The sequence below is a fragment of the Oncorhynchus masou genome, chromosome 15, assembly GCF_036934945.1.
Source record: "Oncorhynchus masou masou isolate Uvic2021 chromosome 15, UVic_Omas_1.1, whole genome shotgun sequence".
Lineage (NCBI taxonomy): Eukaryota > Metazoa > Chordata > Actinopteri > Salmoniformes > Salmonidae > Oncorhynchus > Oncorhynchus masou.
Genome location: NC_088226.1, coordinates 29,419,997 through 29,443,226, shown reverse-complemented (window position 1 = coordinate 29,443,226; position 23,230 = coordinate 29,419,997). Strand labels below are relative to the sequence as shown.

At 43.8% G+C, this 23,230-nt stretch overlaps 1 protein-coding gene across 3 annotated transcripts in view; it reads right to left on the bottom strand.

Moving 5' to 3' along the window:
* LOC135556123 (potassium voltage-gated channel subfamily C member 1-like) overlaps positions 1–22,202 on the bottom strand; it is a 141,566-nt gene extending 119,364 nt beyond the window's left edge. For all 3 annotated transcript variants that reach the window (XM_064989053.1, XM_064989052.1, XM_064989054.1), the window contains exon 1: positions 21,585–22,202. In XM_064989053.1, the coding sequence (XP_064845125.1) occupies positions 21,585–22,202 (618 nt within the window). The remainder of the gene's footprint in view (positions 1–21,584) is intronic.
* Positions 22,203–23,230: the final 1,028 nt, after the last annotated feature.

Sequence of the window (23,230 nt, the reverse complement as noted above, 5' to 3'; positions counted from 1 at the left end):
ACCCATGCCAAAGCTTTTCAGTCTCCTGAGGGGGAATAGGTTTGGTTGTGCCCTCTTCACGACTGTCTTGGTGTGCTTGGACCATGTTAGTTTGTTGGTGATGTGGACACCAAGGAACTTGAAGCTCTCAACCTGCTTCACTACAGGCCCTGCGGTCTTGTGAATGTTGACCTGTTTAAAGGTCTTACTCACATCAGCTGTGGAGAGTGTGATCACATAGTCGTCCAAAACAGCTAGTGCTCTCATGCATGTTTCAGTGTTATTTGCCTCGAAGCGAGCATAGAAGTAGTTTAGCTCATCTACTCTAGGACCAAAGCACTGTTATAGATCACTTTATATAATCGGATCAATTTTATTTTCTTCAAAATCTTAAAATGGATACTTCGGGATTTTGAAGCATCTCTTTAAGATAACAAGGGGTAGGCCTATGCTTTTTTTTAAAACAATAGTCCTTAGCCAAAGGTAAGCCTATGGCACACACATACCCTCTTATACCCCCTCGAGTCCTGCTTTTAATTTCACAGACACAGAGGTAGGCTATTTAAAGTACATTGTGCAGCACCATGATCTGTCGGATTAATTGTGCCGCGGCTATCACTTCATGTTTCAGCACCACAATGCAAGTTAGTAAAATCTCGCATATTGTGAGATCAATATCTCTGATAAATATGCTAAACAAAAATATAAACGCAACATGTAAAGTGTTTCTCCGATGTTTCGTGAGCTGAAATAAAATATCCCAGAAATGTTACATACTGTATGCCCAAAAAGCTTATTTTTTAAAGATTTTGTGCACAAATTTGTTTACATCCCTATTAGTGAGCATTTCTCCTTTGCCAATATAATCCATCCACCTGACCGGTATGACATATCAAGAAGCTGATTAAACAGCATGATCATTACACAGGTGTGCCTTGTGCTGGGGACAATAAAAGGCCACTCTAAAATCTGCAGTTTTGTCAAACAACACAATGTAACAGATGTCTCAAGTGTTGAGGGAAGGGAAAAGGGGATACCTAGTCAGTTGTACAACAGAAAGCATTCAACTGAAATGTGTCTTCCGCATTTAACCCAACCCCTCTGAATCAGAGAGGTGCGGGGGGCTGCCATAATTGACATCCACCTCTTCAGCGCCCAGGGAACAGTGGATGAACTCCCTTTGTTCAGAGGCAGAATGACAGACTTTTACCTTGTCAGCTCGGGGATCCGATTCAGCATTCTTTTGGTTTCTAGCCCAACGCTCTAACCACTAGGCTAAGGGTGCTTGCAATTGACATTCTGACTGCAGGGATGTCCACCAGAGCTCGAGCCAGAGAATTTAATGATCATTTCTCTACCATAAGCCGCCTCCAATGTTGTTTTAAAGAATTTGGCAGTACGTCCAACCGGCCTCACAACTGCAGACCACGTGTATGACGTTGTGTGGTAGAGCGGTTTGCTGATGTGAACGTTGTGAACGGAGTGCTCCATGCGGGCGGTGGGGTTATGGTATTGCAGGCATAAGCTATGGACAGTGAGAACAATTTCAATTAATTGATGGTATTTTGAATGCACAGAGATACCGTGACGAGATCATGAGGCCCATTGTCGGGCCATTCATCCACCGCCATCACCTCATGTTTCAGCATGATAATACACAGCCCCATGTCCCAAAGATCTGTACACAATTCCTGGAAGCTGAAAATGTCCCAGTTCTTCCATGGCCTGCATACTCACCAGACATGTCAGCCATTGAGCATGTTTGGGATGCTCTGGATGGACTTGTACGATAGTGTGTTCCAGTTCCCGTCAATATCCAGCAACTTCGCACAGCCATTGAAGAGGAGTGGAACAACATTCCATAGGCCACAATCAACAGCCTGATCAACTCTATGTGAAGGAGATGCTGCATGAGGCAAATGGTGGTCACACCAGATACTGACTGGTTTTCTGATCCACGCCCTTAGGTTTTTTTTATTTTTGTATCTGTGACTAACAGATGCATATCTATATTCCCAGTCATGTTAAATCCATAGATTATGGCCTAATACATTTATTAAAATGTACTGATTTCCTTATATGAACTGTAACTCAGTAAAATCTTAGAAATCTTTGCTTGGTGCGTTTATATTTGTGTTCAGTATAGTTCCATCATGGGCTAGAAACATAATGTTTATATTAAAGTAAATTATAGTAGTAGCAACCTATCAAAGTTGACTTCCGGTCCTCCTTGTCATCTTCTCGCTTTCCCGCTCAAACTGACTAGTATAGGCTAGTCCGCACGCACGACATAGAATTTTGGGGGAATATGAATAGATAAAGATTTTGGGAAGAAGCCTTTGACTCTAACTCCTGAACTGCCACTGCTACACAGCACAGTCATTGGTTTAGGCAGCATTAAAAAAAATGTATCAGAAAGAACATGGCAGCCTAGTTTTATTTACACCATCCCAGCAGCTCAAAAAAAGGAAGTACATTTTTTTAGAAATATAACTTTGCTCTGTGCTTCTGTAGCCTAGCCTATAGCCTTTGGAGCATTTGATTGAGACCACACTAAATAGCCGATAGGTGCACTTGTATTTGCACGCCTAGCAGAGAATCAGAGATGAGGGGCGGCATCAGGTAAACATCGATAATAGCCTAGAAAGCAACAAATTCTAGAACACTGAGAAATATTGAAATTTCATCAATTACAAATTATATGACCCTCCTCTAGATTAGATTTTGTTTTTTAAATACTAAACCCACCCCATGACTGAAATTGAAAAAGCATGGCCTTCTCCCATTTTCCTCCTGGTCCCCATTCTGTAAATTTCAAACCATCCCTAATGACAAGAAACCCCTCTTTCCACTCTCTCTCTCTTCTAGCTCTCTCTTTAATCCCCATCTCTCTTTTCTACCTCTCTCTCACTCTTCTCCCCCTCCCCTCCCCTCCTTATCACTCCCCTCCCTCTGATCCATATACTGTATTTTGCCCATTGAGACATATAGATGTTGAGACAGTCCTACGCATCCAGGCCATTTATATAACCAGCTCATTCAACAGTAATGACACAACTGCTCAGTCCTCACTAACCAGGGACTAAAGTGTACCCTACATAGGAAGGGAACATCCCCATGCCCTTAGGAGTGTGCATTGATGCTTCCAAAGAGTGGAATAGACTCTCACATATCCCATTGGGTCTGAGTGTCCCTGTGTCCTAAACGGACTTCATTCCTGAAGAGAAGTCAGTGGAGACGTCTTAGCACCCGAGTGGACATTACTTCCTATCTTCCCCAAGGAGGGAACATTAAGAGCCCTTAGAAGTGGACACACGTTTCCGCTGGGAGACAGAGTCTGAGTGACAGATAGAGAGATGAAGATAGACAGACAGAAAGAAAGAGACAATAAGAAGAAAAGGCAGGAGGACGACAAGGAAGCAAAGAAGAAGACGAGCTGACAAATGAAGTGAAAGAGAGAGAAGGACAGAAAGAGAAGGACAGAAAGAGGAGGGAGATGCTCCCATGTGGGACTGGGAACAGAAAAAGCCCAGCAGCCTTGGGAATATTCATGGAAATTAGGACATCTTAAAGATCTAGGTTTGGAAGGATGGAAACACCATAGGAATTATATTTAAGGGAAAGTGGAACAGTAAATTAATGTTAGCTTCAGTAGGTAGAGCACTAACTCTTGAAGAACAGTGAAGTATAGAGGGTAATGTTAGCTTCAGGTAATTAGAGCACTAACCCCTAAGTCTTGGAGAGTGCTTATGGTGTACATTGTATTCCGGTTCATTAGACTGTGGAAAGTACAGTAAGTGCAATAGGAAGCCATAAACACGCAGAATTACACACACAGATACACACACACATTAGAACACACACATCAACTGGTCCTTACTCTTGCACACACACACATGCAGACGGATACTCCGACACCCACACACACACTCCCTCTCTCTCTGGCCAGGGCACACACACACCCTGTCCATTGAGGTGAAACCAGAAAAAGAGAAGGCATTGCATTTTTTCTGCTTAGTATTCAATCCTGATCACTGCAGTGCACTATGCATGTTTGTCCTTGCAAATGTTCCTCTCGTGTCCTCCTCTCCCTCCCTCCTTCTTTCCCTCTGTCAGTCTCTCTTCTCTCTCTGTGCCCTCATATCAATCACTATTTTAAAATGTTCTCCCTCATTGTACCTCTCTCTCTCTCCCTCGCTCTCTCCTTCTCTCTCCTTCTCTCCATCTCTCTCCCACTCCACACACACACGTTCTGTAGTAAAGTACCCACACTGCATGGGGGAAAAGCATTCTTGTCCTAGAGAATAAACACACACAGGCACACACACACACAGGCTCTGGGCACTGAGTCATTGCGTCTGTATTTGTACAGGAATAGTCAGCAGAGAGCGGAGCAGCCGCTATTCCACAAAGACACACTGGAATCTTCTCCACACACGGGCCAACTGTGTCCAAACCGTCTGAGACAGGGCCACCCGTAGATTGACTGGGTTGGCTGGTAAATGTACCCACACTTCACAGAGTTTGTGCAAGAGAGAGATTTTATTAAAATGCAGAACTTTGCTATCTATCTCTTTCCATCCCTCTTTGCAAATCTCTCTCTCTTCCTACTCTCTCTCTACTTCTGTCTGTCCTGTCTTGCATTCCTGTCTGTCCAATTGCCTTTGTTCTGCACGTGTATGTTTTTTCCCCAGCAGTCCGTGGCCTGAGGTGCTTTGATACTGCTAAGCCCAGGATCGTCCCTCCATCACTGCTCTCTCCTTCTTTTCTCTATCAAATCATCCCTCTTTCATTCCCAGGCAGCATTGGCCCTCCCAGCATCTCCTCCTCCTCCTCTTCCTTTTTGCTCCGCCGCATCTCTCTCTCTCTTCCTCCTTCCCGCCAGCTTCTCTCCACTCTCATCCCCCTCTCTCTCTCTCTCTCTCTCTCTCTCTCTCTCTCTCTCTCTCTCTTATACGGAGCTCTGCAGCATTACCGTCATCATTTCAAGAGTCCCCCTCCTCTCACAGACCTGTTCTCTGCAGTGCGCACGCGCACACACACATTCTCACGCACACACACATACATCCACACATACCGATACACTCAGTCTTTGCCTATAAAGTTCCACGAGGGATTTCGACATCGTGAACACACTGAGAGGGTTTACGGAAATCATCATGTTATCGACGTGGTGCACAGAAATTGAAGGAGAGGTTTATAATGTGTATGTGTGTGTGTGTTATTTTTTTAAAGACAGGATGTCTCTCCATCTTTCTTTACTTCCTCTCTCTCCATCATTTTCCATTTCTCTCTCACTCTCCATCTCTCCCTTTCTCTTTTTCTCCCTTTCCTTCTCTCGCTTTCTCCATCTCTCCTTTTCTCCCTCCCTTAATCTATCTTAGTCTCTTTCCAACCTCAAATCCATTTATCCAGCCCTGTTCAAAAATGAAATCTTGTGGGAGAGAGAAACAGGAGCGGGTTGGGTGAGAAACAGAGTGTGCAAGGCACATTCTGTATGCAATAAACCATCGCTTTGTGTGTATGTGAGTGTGAGTATGAGTATGAGTATGAGTATGAGTGTGAGTGTGAGTGTGAGTGTGAGTGTGAGTGAGTGTGTGTGCGTATGTGTGTGTGTGTGTGTGTAATGTATTACTTGTCAAATCATTGCCCCTTAGGCAATGTTCGATTCGACTTGGTGGGCCTCACACCTAAATGGCTTGGCTACAATAACTATTCTCTACTCCTGTGTCATTTCTTCACTGGTAATCCAAATGCCATTCACGTATCTCTACTGATCCATAAATACTAATCAAGGATGCAAAGCCTGGCCTTTTCAGCAGCACCTCACATGGTATACTTCCAGGAAATTACATCTGCATTATAATGGTCATGATTTGTGTTTATAGTACAGAACAGATCACAACAGTTTGCTCAAACGCAAGGTGCTTTACATTGTATAGGGACATGGGTAATACTTTCCACCATTTTGTGGTAAATGGGAGGCAGTTGTGTTTGATATGTCCTATTGATGTTCATTGATATGTTCTAAAGATTTCTTTTGTTTCTAATGTAGGCCTAAACATTGTTTTGCTGAGCATATCAATACACATATACAATTAAAGTTTCAAATCAATACAATTAAAGTATTCTCGCCACATCATTGCTTTACCGCGGAAACCTGGTTAGCAGTTTTGATTGAACTGGGCCCCGTAGGTCTAAGTGAAGAGGCTAATACAAGCCTGTAAGTAAAGAGAATTTGACATCTGCCTGACAAATCCCACAAATCTCCAAAAGCTTCCAGTTCTCTCTCTCTCCGGAGGACGGGAATCATCCCACCATCCTATAACCAGAAGAAGAGGGGAAGAGGGAAAGACGATAGTGGAGGATGGGAGAAAAGGGGAGGAGAAGAGAGCAAGAGGGGAGTGGAGGAGGGGAGGGAAAGAATGGAAGAGGGGGAAATGTGGAACTGAGTGGTAGAGGGGAAGACTGGATTGGAAGAGGGGAGAGAAAGAGAGGGGTAGAAGGGAAGTGGAGGAGGGGAGGGGAGAGAAAGAGAGAAGTGGAAGAGGAGAAGGGAAAGAGGGTGTTTAGGTGTTGTTGTTTTTTTGCTCCCAGTCCTGTGCCAAATTAGCCATTTTTACACAAGGGGAAAGAGTGTTCCCTCAGGGCCAAGAGGAAAAGCCCCCTCCCAACCCTACCCCTACCCCTTCCCCCAGAGTATGTAGACTAGCGGGACAGAAGCCACATGAACACAGGCCCTTATTGCTACCTCTCCTTTCGTTAATAATAATACGTTGAATTTATAAATGTGCTTTTCATTGAAAAACAATCTCTATAATGGTTCCCATTAATAGAATTAAAGGCCGGATAAAGGAACAAAAAAAAAAATAATAATCACATACTAAAAACTCCCAAACTACCTTTTATATGACAAATGTTTCGGTCCGAGTACTATACCTTATCTATCCCGTATGACTGACTTGACCCTTGGACTGAAATCCGTTCCTAAACAACTTCTTGTGGCTATCTTTTACGTTTTTACATAATGCCTCAACTGATCCCAGGCCTCTTTTCATATTTTTTGTTGTTGCTCGAACTGGTGCTGGTTAGCAGTGAGACAAATAGATCTGATCAGAAACCGGCTGTTAGAGGCATAAAGGGACCAGAGCCAACCCCTCTGGGCACACACTGGTTGAATCAACACTGGTTCAACGTAGTTTGTCAACGTATTGTGACATCGAATCGAGTAGTCTACATAGAGGTAGGCATCTGGATGGGAGACTTGTTCTCACTGACATGCATTACCTCTCATGCACCAGTAGGAGTCATAGTTCAGCCAGGAGTCATTGGACTGTGACTTCCCATTATATTTCAATATACCTTTTTATTTCGGTTGATGGCATGATATTGAAACCATGACGTTGATTCAAACAAACCATTTTGCTATCAACATTGAAACAAGGTCAAATAACATATGTCTTATCAAATATCAAATGCAATACTTCAACCACCCAATATATATTGAATGTATTTCTATGTGGAATTTTCAATGCAATTTCATCGTGTACATAGTTGTGATGACTATGTTGAAATTAGATTGATGTAACAACCTGTTAGTCAGGTTAAGTCAATCTATTTAAGATGAAGTTTTACCCTAATTTCAATGTTTACAACACCGGTTGAATTGAGATGAAAACAATAATGGTTGATTAGTTTTTTCAAATCCAATGTATTCTCCACATAATTCCACGGCACAATACGTTGACAAATTACGTTGAAACAACGTTGATTCATCCAGTGTGTGCCCAGTGGGATGATCCATCTGCACTGCAGCACCCCGTGGCACTCTGCTCTCCTCTGTCTGTCCCCTATCAGCCTAATGGAGAGGTGGTGCTTTGCCAAACTAAACTCACGTGACACAAGTCACCTTGCCTGGGACTTGAAGATTTGTGTTCGCTCCCAGAGGCAAAAGCCAAGTCTTCAGCACAGTAGGCTAGCACGGCTATCATGACATTGACTCCAGGGCACACACAGGGCACGGTTCGAATACTTTCAGACTGCATCCTTCCTTTCAGCTGTTTCTCAAGGTTATTACTGATATGTATGATTGGATGACAGAAGGATGCATGTTTAAAGTATAAGATTGGGGCCAGTCACTGACTAACTGAAGGAAGGAAGAAAGGATGCATGTTTAGAGTATTTGAATGGGGCCAGTTACTGACTTACTGAAGGAAGGACGGATGCATATTTAAATATTTGAACGGGACCAGTCCCTGACTAACTGAAGGAAGGATGGAATTATGCATGTTTAAAGTATTTGAATGGGGACAGTCCCTTATGAACTAAAAGGACACTGAAGAACAGCGTGTGTGTGTGTGTGTGTGTGTGTGTGTGTGTGTGTGTGTGTGTGTGTGTGTGTGTGTGTGTGTGTGTGTGTGTGTGTGTGTGTGTGTGTGTGTGTGTGTGTGTGTGTGTGTGTGTGTGTGTGTGTGTAATGTATTACTTGTCAATTCATTGCCCCTTAGGCAATGTTCGATTCGACTTGGAGGGCCTCACACCTAAATGGCTTGGCTACAATAACTATTCTCTACTCCTGTGTAAGTTCTTCACTGGTAATCCAAATGCCAAATATGCCGTGTGTGTGTGTGTGTGTGTGTGTGTGTGTGTGTGTGTGTGTGTGTGTGTGTGTGTGTGTGTGTGTGTGTGTGTGTGTGTGTGTGTGTGTGTGTGTGTGTGTGTGTGTGTGTGTGTGTGTGTGTGTGTGTGTGTGTGTCAGATCGGCTATAGAGGGTGGTCCCTGCTGCTACTCAATTCAGGAAGAGGAAAATAAAAAGTTTTGTAGTGCAGGCCATAGCACACTATTGACTGTTCTCTATACAACATAATCTTGTTATGGGAAACACAGGGCCTAAACCCTATATGATTCATACCTCTAAACATAAGCCTACATACAGTCCATGGTCTGCATTCTGCCCGTAAATAAATTACATTGATTGAATCTATTCGATCGTTCAAAAACAGGCTACACATAGTCACCTGTAGGTAGATTACCTCTCACAAATGTTACAAAAAACGGTAAATCAAATTAACACAAATAACGAAGCTTTTTATTTCTATTTTTGACTTCATTCAAAAGCCCCCGTGACTGGGCTCCATGTGCGAACACCGGCGCTGAAAGCGTTCAGTTCCCCCGACGTTTGTCGCATCTCTCCCAGCAGAGGGGCCCTGCTGCCGCCGCAGTGGATGCAATTCACACGAAGCACTCCGAGCTGGTACAATCGACGACTACAAGAGCGAAAACGATTTGGCTCGGGTACACGCTGCAAACCAGCCAGCGCTGTGTAAGGGAAGCCAAGTAACCGGCTGCTGAGGGCGGGCCACGGGTGGGAATCACGCACATCGGTAAAAGAAAAGAGAAAGGGGAGAGAACCACGGGCGGTTTTGATGCACACGGTGGCGGGTTGCTTCTGAAAAGCACTCGGCTGCATGGGAATGTGCAACGGAGGTGCAGTAACGTCCAGGGAAAACCACCGGGGGGAGGTGTGCGTGTCAGTATGTGGAAGAGGAGGAGAGATGCAGCCCATCTCCCCTTTTTAATTCTATATTTAGAGGTAGACGGGAAGAGAGGGAGGAAAGGGGACGGTAGAGGGGTAGAATCACAAATAGGATGCAGCTAAACAGAAACCTTAGCAGAAAAACGTCAAGGTGGTGTAAAATGAGTGGAGTGCAACATTTGTATACACAGGGGAATTTGAGACAGTGTTTTCACGCAATGTCAACGACACTCCAAATAAACTACTCTGTCACATGCGTTTCCCATTACATTTACTAAAGAACAACACAGAAATGCCAATCCGCAGCAGTAGCATTTACATCGGCCACAGACAGACCAATACGGCCTGGAAATGAAAGGTTTCACAGTGGTCAATCGCTCCACAGTGCTACAAATACCGGTTGGTGATAAATAAAACTGCCGACGGTGAAAGACGAGATCCCTGCCGGCTCGAACATGCGCGCGAGTAAGTCTGTCAGTGCGCACGGCACACTTTTGAAGTATACCGTACAAATTAATCTAGTTCGAGTTCACACACTCGACATGCGCCAGTTTATTTTCGGAACCCGTGTCCCCTATTCACAGATTGTTTACAAACACCTGAGGAGAGAAAGAGACAGACGATAACTTACACACCGAAACAAGGGCGATTTAACCCCGTTTAAAAAGTGGAACACACAACATCAAAGTCATCAAAAACGTTTTTGCTCTTTATCTCTACGGCCACGTCACAAATTAGTTGATTCCTAGGTGAATAGTATTTTTTCATGTGCCATGCAGTAGGCTAGCCTATTTTTACACTGTGGATAGAAAGAAAATAAATATTTCATAAGCTATGCAGTTTCCGGGGGTGGGTGTGCACATTAACATTGGGAACATTGACGCCCCTAAACTTATGATAGGCTATACTATTAATTTTAGGCCTATAGTTTGTTGGGGGTACTCGAGGACTGGAGTTGGATAACACAAAGTGACCAATATGTTTCGAGAATAAACTTTGTTGAGTTGTTCCCTTGACGCTCAGTGACGTATCTTACGGAGCCAATGAGACCTGGGAGAGTTAAGTCAGTCAGAGAAGTTCGAACACTTTAGAGACCAGCAGCATGAACTGAATGATGTAACTCAGTGACATAACGCGTCCTCGACAATCAACACATTGAGTAGGCCTAGGCTATAAGTAACACCAACTTGCCTGGTCGCATTGTTGTAACAGAATAGTTTGCTGCAAAGTAAGACACTTTAGTTCACATAGAAAAGGCGAGTAAAGTTAAAAGACGAAAGTAGAAAGGCGAGTAAAGTAGTAAAAGGAGAGGCCTCGGCGCTGTCCAGTGCTGAAATATGTCTACAGACTGCTGCTGTCCAGTGCTGAAATACAGAATGTGTGGGTGGAGCTGCCCGGTTCTAGAGCAGGGATGGGAAAGTTAGGATGCAGGGGGTTGGAGTTGTTCTAAACCTTTCCTCCATCGCTAGCAAACACAGCTGATTAACGTAATTGCATTCCAAACTGCGAATCACGATTTCTTGATTATTGGAGTCAGGTGTGATGGCTGGGGCTGGGGGCAAAAGTCTGACACCAAGCAGGCCCCAGAGGACTGGAGTCGCCCATACCTGTTCTAGGGGACTGCATTTCAGAGGACAGCTCCGCCTAGGCCTGCTAGTCTCCATCGTTTCTCGCCTCTACTACTGTACCTACTCACCTTTCTACCTGCTCACCTAGACTCAAATGACGGACTCTACTCATATCGTTAGACCAAAATAGCCATAGCATTCCATGTGGCCTACCTAATAGATACAACGGGATAAATCATGGGCAATATGAGTACTAATAACCTACAAGCACCATAGGCCTAGAAATGTGGCCACTCTTACATCTGGGGGGGAGACTGTAGGCATATTACTAAGGACTTTGTGTGAAAAATTGGGACTAGAATGAGTTTCATTTAATAATTAGCCTATTACCTTCATTTACAGGAAGTCCATTAAACACTTGCTCATCCATAGCAAATGGGAGAATGAATAGGCTAACTGTTAGCCTGCAGGATGTTGTTGGTGTTGTGTGTACAGGTGCCTATAGGAAATATGGTGCCGGGGTCAAATAACTACATGCCGGTAGGTCTATACGCAGATCAGCTGTATATTTGGTCTAGTCCTAAAGAGAGTAATTTGCTATTTTTTTGTGATGCCATTTAGTCTTCCTCACAAGCGCAAGTCTATCTGGGAGGGGAACACAGCTATGAACGACCGACCATGTCATCAGCCAAGACGCGTAAGGAGGCGGGTGACATGGACAGAGCTGGATCACACAAAGGTTAAACAGATATCACGCGCTCCCTCTGATATCTAGGGCAACCACTGAAACAAAAGCACAATGTGTGTGTGTGTGTGTGTGTGTGTGTGTGTGTGTGTGTGTGTGTGTGTGTGTGTGTGTGTGTGTGTGTGTGTGTGTGTGTGTGTGTGTGTGTGTGTGTGTCGTAATTGTAACATGAGTGAAACTGGACCAGGGTCATTCGTGAAGTTTACAAGGTGGACGAGGGTTCATTTCTCTCTAGAGGTGTGATATTGAGAGCCCGTCAGTCTGCGCACACACACACACACACACACACACACACACACACACACACACACACACACACACACAACTTTTGGCAGAATAATTCAAACTGACCAAAAAGCGCAAGCGTAGTACACGAAAGGAGGTCAGAATTACAAAAACATAATCTTTACGGGCATGATGTGAAAAATAAGACTAGTCAGCCATTCTAGAGCTTGACAGGCAGTGCCACTAACAGAGGGCACTCGGCTTTCGCCTACCCGCATTACCGCCCTCCCCTCTCTGAGTGTCAGTGTGTATGTGGGGGATGTGTGTGTGGGGGGGGGGCTTTCGTTTTACAAGACAGCCACGTGAATGGTGCAGACGGGGACATTTGGATTAATCGATAAGCGTATACGCATATCCAAGCTTGCAAGACTAAGCAAAGCAAAAAATACCCGAAAGAAGGGAAACGTGACCACGTCCAATAGTTTGTGCTTTTATTCTCGATCGAAGTCCTAAAAGGGCTAGCACAAACAGCCCCCGATCTCTCCACCTCCACCTCCCCCTCTCCTCTTCTCCCTTTCCCGTTCTCTCTCCTTTTAGACAGCTGCTTCGTGTGTTGCGCTGCAGCAGAAATCGGCGCGCAGTCAGCTACTATCAGCACCGCAGTGCTACGCTATAGCACAACGAGAGAGATAGTACGAGAGGGAGAGAGAGAGAGGGGGAGGGGCTCGGGGTCGAGAAGGCGATAATAAGCAATCCAGCGTACACCCCTGTGTCCATGATAATACAACAAGTAGTGTGTTGTATATGATAAAGAGTTGAGGGATACACTGTCCGCGCCGCAGAGCGATGACGACATTCAACCACCGTACGAAGAATAAGCCACCACCAACCGAGATGCTGTAGTCAGTTATGGAGCCTAATCAATGCTATGTTATAGTCATTTTGTCCTCTACGTTCTACACCATTTAAAATTATTTCATTCATTTTACAGAACGTACAATATTATATTACAGATGTTTTTATCCAAAGCGATTTACAGTCACGTATGCACACATTTTACGCATGGGTAGCGCCGGGTTTTGAAACTCCAATCCTAGCGTTGCAAGCGTCATGCTCAAACCAACTCAGCCATACAGGACCACAGCATGTATTATGTTGCAAACAGGTCATGGGCCTCATTTATCAACCAATTTGCATGTGCAACAAATTATTGGGATTTATCAAACATACAGTGCATTCGGAAAGTATTCAGACCCCTTGACTTTTTCCACGTTACAGATTTATTCTAAAATCTATTCCATTGTTTTTTCCCCCGCCAATCTACACACAATATCCCATAATGACAAAGCAAAAATAGGTTTTTAGAATAATAAAACAACATATCACATTTACATAAGTATTCAGACCCTTTACTCAGTACCTTGATGAAGCACCTCATGTCCAATCAATTGAATTTACCACAGGTGGACTCCAATCAAGTTGTAGAAACATCTCAAGGATGATCAATGGAAACAGGATGCACCTGAGCTCAATTTCGAGTCTCATAGCAAAGGGTCTGAATAACTATGTAAATAAGGTATTTCTGTTTTTTTTTATATATATATATACATTTGCTAACATTTTTAAAACCCTGTTTTCGCTTTGTCATTATGGTGTATTGTGTGTAGATTACTGAGGATTTTTTTTTTAAATCCATTTCAGAATAAGGCTGTAACGTACTGTAACAAAGTGTGAAAAAGGGGTCTGAATACTCTCCGAAGGCACTGTATACGCATGTTTTCATTAGCAAATATGAGCCATACTATTTCTTGCGCGCTCATGAACGAGCGCTACAACCCCGCCTGGAAACCTTTTATGGTAACAAAAACTCCCTCATTTTCAATGGGATTAGGAGATGTAGGAACTGGGCCATGATAGTTTCCAAAGCGCAATGGCAAATTTATGTAGAGGTGTGGGCAGGCTGTTAAATTTTTTTTGCAGTGACTTCTTCAAACAAAAAACGCATGCTGACTATTGCAAGTGCCAAACACTGGCTGCGCATTGTGCAAGATTGATTGTCTATTGAACCATTTAAAAGTAAATGCTGCCTTCAGCCCATACAAAATATGAATTGTTGTTCAATATTTTGTTTAGCAATACATGATCAATACATGTTATAGGCTCTGAGATTAAACAGGTTATTATGTCGCGCTCCTATCGCACAATACTACTGTAGCCTACTAATACTGTCATAGGCTCCAGGTCTATTTACTAATATTGATGGATAAATACTAGATTCATATTTGTTAGGTAGCGGGAATAAACCAGTCATGTCGGAAAGAGAGAGACATGCCCTGCAATATGATTAGGAATTAGGAATATATAATACAAATAAAATAAACATATTAGGTGACTTGCCGCTATGCGGTGACAATTAATATTGATGGTTGTACAGTCGTCTCAAATAAAACTGTGAAGGACCTCGGCGTTACTCTGGACCCCGACCTCTCTTTTGACGAACATATCAAGACTGTTCCAAGGACAGCTTTTTCCATCTACGTAACATTGCAAAAATCAGAAACTTTCTGTCCAAAAATGATGGAGAAAAATGTATAATTGCTTTTGTTAGTTCTAGGTTAGACTCCTGCAATGCTCTACTTTACGGCTACCCGGATAAAGCACTAAATAAACGTCAGTCAGTGCTAAATACGGCTGCTAGAATCCTGACTAGAACCCCCAAAAAATATCATATTACTCCAGTGCTAGCCTCCCTACACTGGCTTCCTGTTAAGGCAAGGGCTGATTTCAAGGTTTTACTGCTAACCTACAAAACATTACATGGGCTTGCTCCTACCTATCTTTCCGATTTGGTCCTGCCGTACATACCAACACGTACGCTACGGTCACAAGACGCAGGCCTCCCAATTGTCCCTAGAATGTCTAAGCAAACAGCTGGAGGCAGGGCTTTCTCCTATAGAACTCCATTTTTATGGAATGGTCTGCCTACCCACCTGAGAGACGCAGACTCGGTCTCAACCTTTAAGTCTTTGCTAAAGACCTATCTCTTCAGTGGGTCATATGATTGAGTGTAGTCTGGCCCAGGAGTGTGAAGGTGAACGGAAAGGCTCTGGAGCAACGAACCACCCTTGCTGTCTCTGCCTGGCCGGTTCCCCTCTTTCCACTGGGATTCTCTGCCTCTAACCCTATTACAGGGGCTGAGTCACTGGCTTACTGGGGCTCTCTCATGCCGTCCCTGGAGGGGGTGCGTCCTGAGTGGGTTGATTCACTGATGTGGTCATCCTGTCTGGGTTGGCACCCCCCCTTGGGTTGTGCCATGGCGGAGATCTTTGCGGGCTATACTCAGCTTTGTCTCAGGATGGTAAGTTGGTGGTTGAAGATATCCCTCTAATGGTGTGGGGGCTGTGCTTTGGCAAAGTGGGTGGGGTTATATCCTTCCTGTTTGGCCCTGTCCGGGGGTGTCCTCGGATGGGGCCACAGTGTCTCCTGACCCCTCCCGTCTCAGCCTCCAGTATTTATGCTGCAGTAGTTTATGTGTCGGGGGGCTAGGGTCAGTTTGTTATACCTGGAGTACTTCTCCTGTCTTATCCGGTGTCCTGTGTGACTAAGTATGCTCTCTCTAATTCTCTCTTTCTCTCTTTCTTTCTCTCTCTCGGAGGACCTGAGCCTTAGGACCATGCCTCAGGACTACCTGGCATGATGACTCCTTGCTGTCCCCAGTCCACCTGGCCGTGCTGCTGCTCCAGTTTCAACTGTTCTGCCTGCGGCTATGTAACCCTGACCTGTTCACCGGATGTTCTCCCTGTCCCAGACCTGCTATTTTCAAATCTCTAGAGACAGCAGGAGTGGTAGAGATACACTCAATGATCGGCTATGAAAAGCCAACTGACATTTACTCCTGAGGTGCTGACTTGCTGCACCCTCGACAACTACTGTGATTATTATTATTTGACCATATTGGTCATCTATGAACATTTGAACATCTTGGCCATGTTCTGTTATAATCTCCACCCGGCACAGCCATAAGAGGACTGGCCACCCCTCATTGCCTGGTTCCTCTCTAGGTTTCTTCCTAGGTTTTGACCTTTCTAGGGAGTTTTTCCTAGCCACCATGCTTCTACACCTGCATTGCTTGCTGTTTGGGGTTTTAGGCTGGGTTTCTGTACAGCACTTTGAGATATCAGCTGATGTAAGAAGGGCAATATAAATACATTTGATTTGATTTGATATGCAAGCTTATCAACAGCAAATGCATCTGTCTTATCATTAGGCCTGGGTTTGAATGCCTTTATGAGCCTACCATTATTATAATTCCCCTGCATCAAACACCTCCATTTCCCCCAAAATAATGTTTTTTTGCTTGCAATACAGTTGATCAACCACTAGGTGTGCATACGTATGGTCTGAGATTTGCGTGGAGATACAATATGCACACTTTCCAATCAAGTTTTAAAAAATGATAAAAACCTAACATTTGCAGGAAAACTGACGCACGCAAGGTTTAGAGTAGTTTTTGTGCACAAGCACTTTTGATAAATGAGGCCCCTGGTATCTTACTATACTCCAAACCTTTAGGAACCTGGCAGGCAAGGTCACTTGTGCCCTCACTAACTTATAGGCAAACCATGCCATTCAGACAGATTTCACTCCACTTGAAACCAAGGATTCACCATGCTTTCATTCTTCAGTAATTCATTCCTGGCTCTGTTGACATCTCTGTTACAAAGGAAGCCTGCAAGAGACAGCAACACAAGCATCTACAACATCCAGTCTCTTCATACAGGCCAAACTAGGGACCAGGCATGCAGGCACAGCCCGGGTCAAAACGCTGTCTTGATGTGCCCAGTTGACAGAAAATACTATTTTAACACACAATAATCTGGGTCATGGCACAGCTTTCTCTCCATAAATGGATTTCAGAGACAATTAAGCATGAGGAGGGGAAGCAAGAGAGAGAAGGAGACAAGAGGTTTATTGTGGTAGCGACCCTGCTATAGTTACATTTAGTACAGCCACTACTGGGTGGATTAATCATATTGGCACAGGTGAGGGTGTGCTTCCGCTTCCCTCCAAGGTGTGTGGTGGTGTAAAGTCACGTCCTACTTGGGCTCACCCCCTTTATTCTCTTCACAATGTCTTGCCATATGAAGTTCAAAATGTGATTATCCCAAACAACACAAACTCATCTGTTAACTTCTGTTGTGTTATAAATAGTGGTGGAAAAAGTACTCGATTGTCAGACTTGAGTAACAGTAAAAAAAAAAAGTACAAGTGCGGACAGCCAGGGGCACACTCCAACCCTCAGACATCATTTACAAACACAGTATTTGTGTTTAGTTAGTCCACCAGATCAGAGGCAGTAGGGATGACAATGCATTATATTGATAGGTGTGTGAATTTGACCATATTGTTGATCTGCCTGAGCATTCGAAATGTAACAAGTACTTTTGGATGTCAGGGACAATGTATGGGAGAAAAATATATATTTTGTTAATATTTTTTTTTTCTTTAGGAATGTAAATGGAGTAAAAGTCAAAGTTGTCACATATATAAATAGTAAAGTACAGATACTTCAAATTATTTTTTGCTTAGTTACTTTACACCACTGGTTATAAAGCACACTATGTTACTAATCAACCCTGCAGTGCAAAGAAAAAGTCAATTTAGAAGCATCAGCTTGTTTTGGATCAGCCCACAGTTGGCCTATTGCATTTTAGCCTACAGGAAAGCAGGAAAGCTCAATCATGGGGTGGTTATTTCAGCTTACTGGGAATCTTCTCCATGCACATCACACTGTAAACTCCCTCATCTGTGAAATTAGTAGTACTAGCCCCAATAATGTACATACTTCTATGAGTAGCCCCTCAATAGTTCTTTAGATGATAGAGTAGAGGGGCACTGATCAGCAATAGGTCTATCCAGTGTATACCCTCTCCTGTCTGCCATGACAAAAACAAACTCATTTTAAGTGATTATAAAAGTAATTTGACATCAGGGCCACTTACATCGATGACATGTATTAATTTCATTCAATCATTTGAAGATTCAGCCTTATAGTCTGAGGGGATAAACGACAAAATGTGTCAAATTCAACGCCAAAACCAGGAGGGTTATCTTGGCAACACTACCTGCTGAGTAAGCCTGGCAAGAGACCTAGCTGTAATTTCTCTCTGGGGTATGGTGACATTAGCCCTAGAAACTGATCTAAGGTTAGATTTCCATTCTCTCCTCCTATTGGATAAGGCTAGGATTGGAGGAGAGTAAACTAATCCTAGATCTGTTTCTGAGGGCAACTTCTATACCTGGACTGCCACACTGTCTTCGTCCCAAATGGCACCCTTTTCCCTATAGTGCACTACTTTTGACCAGAGCCAATAGGACCCTGGTCAAAAGAAGTGCACCTGTAGGGAATAGGGTGCCTTTTAGGACGTAAACTCTGAATCTAAGCCTGTTGTGCCCTCTAACACAAACCCTTGGGAAACAAAAGCCTGCAGTATTGTGTTCCCATGGAGACAGCATCCTTGGAGGTCAGGTAGAGGGCCACCACACCAGAAAGAGAACATCAGGTGAGTTAATCTCAGAGTTAGATTTAGTAGAACAGATACACAACTCTAAAAACCCACCACATTGCATAGATAGAATGTCCATTCTACCAATGACTTGCGTTTAGAAGGACAAGGAGCTACAGGCTCCCTCAGGACGACTTTTGATATAAATTACGCCTGTTGTGTGACGGTAAATATTCTAGTGTCACTCCATGTACGAAGATCTCAGGCTTAAACTGAAGCAATCAGCCCTATACAGACCATTGATGATTATGCCATTTTTAATCAAGAGCGGAATTCCTTAGTTGCCTTCTATTGACACCTTACTTTAAACCTTAAATAGGTATGTGTGTTCTCTATAGCACGCATTGGTTCTACTAATTATATTTCTATGTCAAGCCGATACCTGTAATAGCCTATTGTAGCCTGGGCCAGAATACAGCACAGCATATATCCTGTTGCCAGGGAACCACATGTGTTCAGTGTCACCCGCGTGAAGGTGTTAATTTGTGTTTGAGTGCAGGTGTCCACAAGTAAGCCGTTGTAACAGGGAAGGTTTACAGGCCTGGCCTGGCCTGCATATCCTCTACAGTCAACACATTTCAGTCAACTGTTCCTGAATAATCATACAGATGTGTTTTTGTTAATTTGTCACAGGTGCAGGCCTGTTGATGTCCCTGTTTTCACACACAGATAGCCTATCACCTCAAAGGAAAACAGTGAAGACAGTGACAACAGTGAACACTGAAGATAAAGGGCTGTATGGTTTGTCATGTTGAAGGGTTGAATGTTTATGGAAGGGGAATAACCAACTGCTGGGGTGTTATACCTACAGGGTCACATGTGACATAGGGCTACTGTATGTCACCCTCATAGCTGGCATGCCAACTGCACTGACTAGGCCTATACTCTAAAGAGCTTACTGTGAATTTGTCAGTAGCTTACAGGCAGCTCAGTGGCAAGTAAAATTCTGTATTTCACATTACAGTACACAGTATCAAAGCAAGTACTGTGTAATTACACAGCGTACAATACCACAAAATGAATAAATGAATGAATAAACTAAATTAGTTTAGGGGTTTGTATTTCACAGTATTTTACTGTAATTTCAAGGGATTGGTCCAAGCAGTTTCGCTGCTAGGTAAAGTGTTTACAAACATTACAGCATATCTATGAATATTTTGTGTTTTATATCACTTGCACTTCTAAGAGTCCTTAACAAAGGCTTCCAAACTGTCAGCGACCACAGGGCAAAACAGACCAAAAGGACATGGCAAAATGCATTAAGGTTTAAGACTTGCTGCCATTCTCCTTTAAGTTGATGGGGCACTATAACCACATGCAAGTGAAATTGGTGCATTATTCTCACTCGCCGGTGCAACAAATATAGCCTCAACAAATACTGTAATTACAGTACCACTTGAAATAAAGCTAATTTTTTCCATCTCACAAAAATGTTCCACATTGACCATAACTTACAGTATGCTACAGTAAAACATTTCAAAAGTATTTTACTGTTGATAATATACAAAATTACTGTATCATTTACAATTTCCCATTAGTGTATGTCACCACTAGCAAAGTGAGATAGACAACTGTAGACAATTGGTCAATCAACATATAGAGGCAAGCAAAGCACTCATTCAAACTGTTGGTTGGCAACAAAACCCTAAACTAACTAAGCCTAAAATAACTCTTCACTTGTATAAATTGAGACTGCGGGAGACGAGATGGAGACGTTGATTGGCTGGAAGGACAGGTGCCATGGTGACAGGTAGTTTGGTGACAGGTAGGTTGGTCAAACAGCAGGTCAAAGGATTAGGTCTAGATTAGCATGACAAGTGGTGAGTTAATGAAGTAATTTCTGTGGAGGGCAAAAACATGACAAAGGTTCCATTCATTAACGATTAAAAAATATGATTTTGACCTTATTTGAGTTAGGCAAGTGGACACTCGACTAGTTTATAATACTAGCTGCTTAAAATGCGCCAAAATCACCGCCAGGGTGTGCAAAACGCGGGTAGCCTTTAGACTGGAGAGGGACGCAGCACGAGAAGGCTTGTTAAAACGAAAAAGTTATTGATGTGAAGAGATACATGGAGAGCAGGTAAAGAGAGGGGTGAAAGTGGGATGGAGAGGGTGAAAGGCAAGGAGGCATAGAGAGATGCGCAACGGGGGAGTGGACATTGTAGAAGACGAGAGAGTGAGCGAGGAGAGATAATGCGCTAATCGAGATTGAGTGATGCGCTCGACAACGAAGAAGTCCGGAGCTAGAGGTCCACAAAGAACGACAATTTAATCAAGCGTAGGAACGTGTGTGTGCGTGTGTGTGTGTGTGTGTGAGGGGGGGGTATGCGGTACCACTGCTCGAGACGCAGTGGTAACGGGGAGACAGTGCGTAAAAATGGAGGCGAGAGGGACGAGGAGAGAAGCGTATAGGAATAGAGGACCGACCAAGTGACTGCGTGAGGGAACGAGGTACATGGGAGAGGGTCTCCCAACACAACTTGATAGTGTACCGTGGTGCTAAATTAAATTAATTGTGAAAATAGGGAAAATAGCACACCATAGGCCACAAAAGTCCAATTCCAACCGGCAACAACTACTAGGCACACCAGCACTGGTCTGAGTTGGTTGCTTGTTTTAAAATTCCAAACGATGTTTATGACATTCACTGTTTGTTTTTTCTTCCAACTAATTTTCCTTGACTATCAAAGCGAAGAACACCATGTACTTCATTCCAACACACCCTCCCTCATCATCGTAATAACTTTGGACATAGCAGCCAACTTTCATAGACTGCAGTCTGTACACATGACGTCCATTGTAAAAATACGTCAAGGATATTCAATATATAGCCTAAATAAGAAGTCGGCTATGCGGGATCTCCCTCTTCTAAATCCAGTTTAATATTCCTGTGCACCTGTAATAGACTTTTATCGGACGGAAAAACATTTAAGAGGAAATGTCATAAGGAGAGAGGACTCACCTTGGCATTCTTGGAAGAATACGGATCCTCAAAAAGATTCCAGAAATAGGGTTGCCACACACTCCACCAGCTCCTCTTGCGTCCGTCTTCGTGCAGGCACAGCCTCTTGAGCTCTCCGTCCGCAGTCAGCTCCAGGTCGTCTTCCGGCTCCTCTGGCTCGGGCTGCTCGAAGCTGTCCAGCGCCTCTTCGGCATCCCTGTGTTGACGGTAGTTCATCCAGCAGCACGCCTCCACGTCCGTCTCGTCGATGCCCCAGAAGGCGAGCTCCTCCTCGAACAGTGGGCCGCACACATCGTTGGGACAGTGAAGCTTGCCTGTGCGGTAGTAGTTGAGGATGAATGTGAATGTGCCAGGGTGGCGGTCGAAGAAGAACTCGTCGATTTTGGGGTCATAGTCGAAGTTGCTAAACGCGTCCGGATCGGTAAGCCAAGATAAGCGGGTACCGGGCAACGTCTTGAGGGTGCTGCGGTAAGTCTCGTGTCGCACCCCTCCGCAGTTTATTACTATTTTCTCGCTGTCTGACGGACAAGTCATGTCTGCACTGTAACATGCTTTGTTGGGCGACTTGTTCCCACCCTTGCGTCCTTTGAAAGAGGAGACACAAACCGAACTGAGCATAGGAGAAAGGAGGAGGGAGAGGAAAAGAGATAGAACACACGGGGGAGGGGGGAAGGAGGAGTCTGTGGAGAGGGAAAGAGAGAGGGGTAGAATATTTAGTGGAAAAGGATGGAGTATGGAATAGATTTTTTAACATGAGGGTCAAATCTACAGGTGAGAGTCAAATCTTTGAAATATAAATAGACCATTGCTTAACATGTGTGCACCATACATACAGTACCTGTCAAAAGTTTGGACACCTACTCATTCAAGGGTTTCTTTATTTTTTACTATTTTCTACGTTGTAGAATAATAGTGAATACATCAAAACTGTTAAATAACACATATGAAATCATGTAGTAACCAAAAAGTGTTAAACAAATTTAAATATATTTTATATTTGAGATTCTTCAAAGTAGCCACCATTTGCATTGATGACAGCTTTGCACACTCTGGACATTATCTCAACAAGCTTCACCTGGAATGCTTTTCCAACAGTCTTGAGTTCCCACATATGCTGAGCACTTGTTGGCTGCTTTTCCTTTACTTTGCCGTCCAAGTCATCCCAAACCATCTCAAATGGATTGAGGTCGGGTGATTGTGGAGGCCAGGTCATTTGATGCAGCACTCCATCACTCTCCTTCTTGGTCAAATAGCCATTACACAGCCTGGAGGTGTGTTGGGTTATTGTCCTGTTGAAAAACAAATTCTACTCCCACTAAGCGCAAACTAGATGGGATGGCGTATCGCTGCAGAATGCTGTGGTAGCCATGCTGGTTAAGTTTGCCTTGAATTCTAAATAAATCACAGACAGTGTCAACAGCAAAGCACACCCCACACCATTACACCTCCTCCCCCATGCTTCACGGTGGGAACCACACACACAGAGATCATCCGTTCACCTACTCTGTGTCTCACAGAACCAAACATTTCCCATTTGGACTCATCAGACCAAAGGACAGATTTCCACCAGTCTAATGTCCATTGCTCATGTTTCTTGGCCCAAGCAAGTCTCTTCGTATTATTAGTGTCCTTTAGTAGTGGTTTCT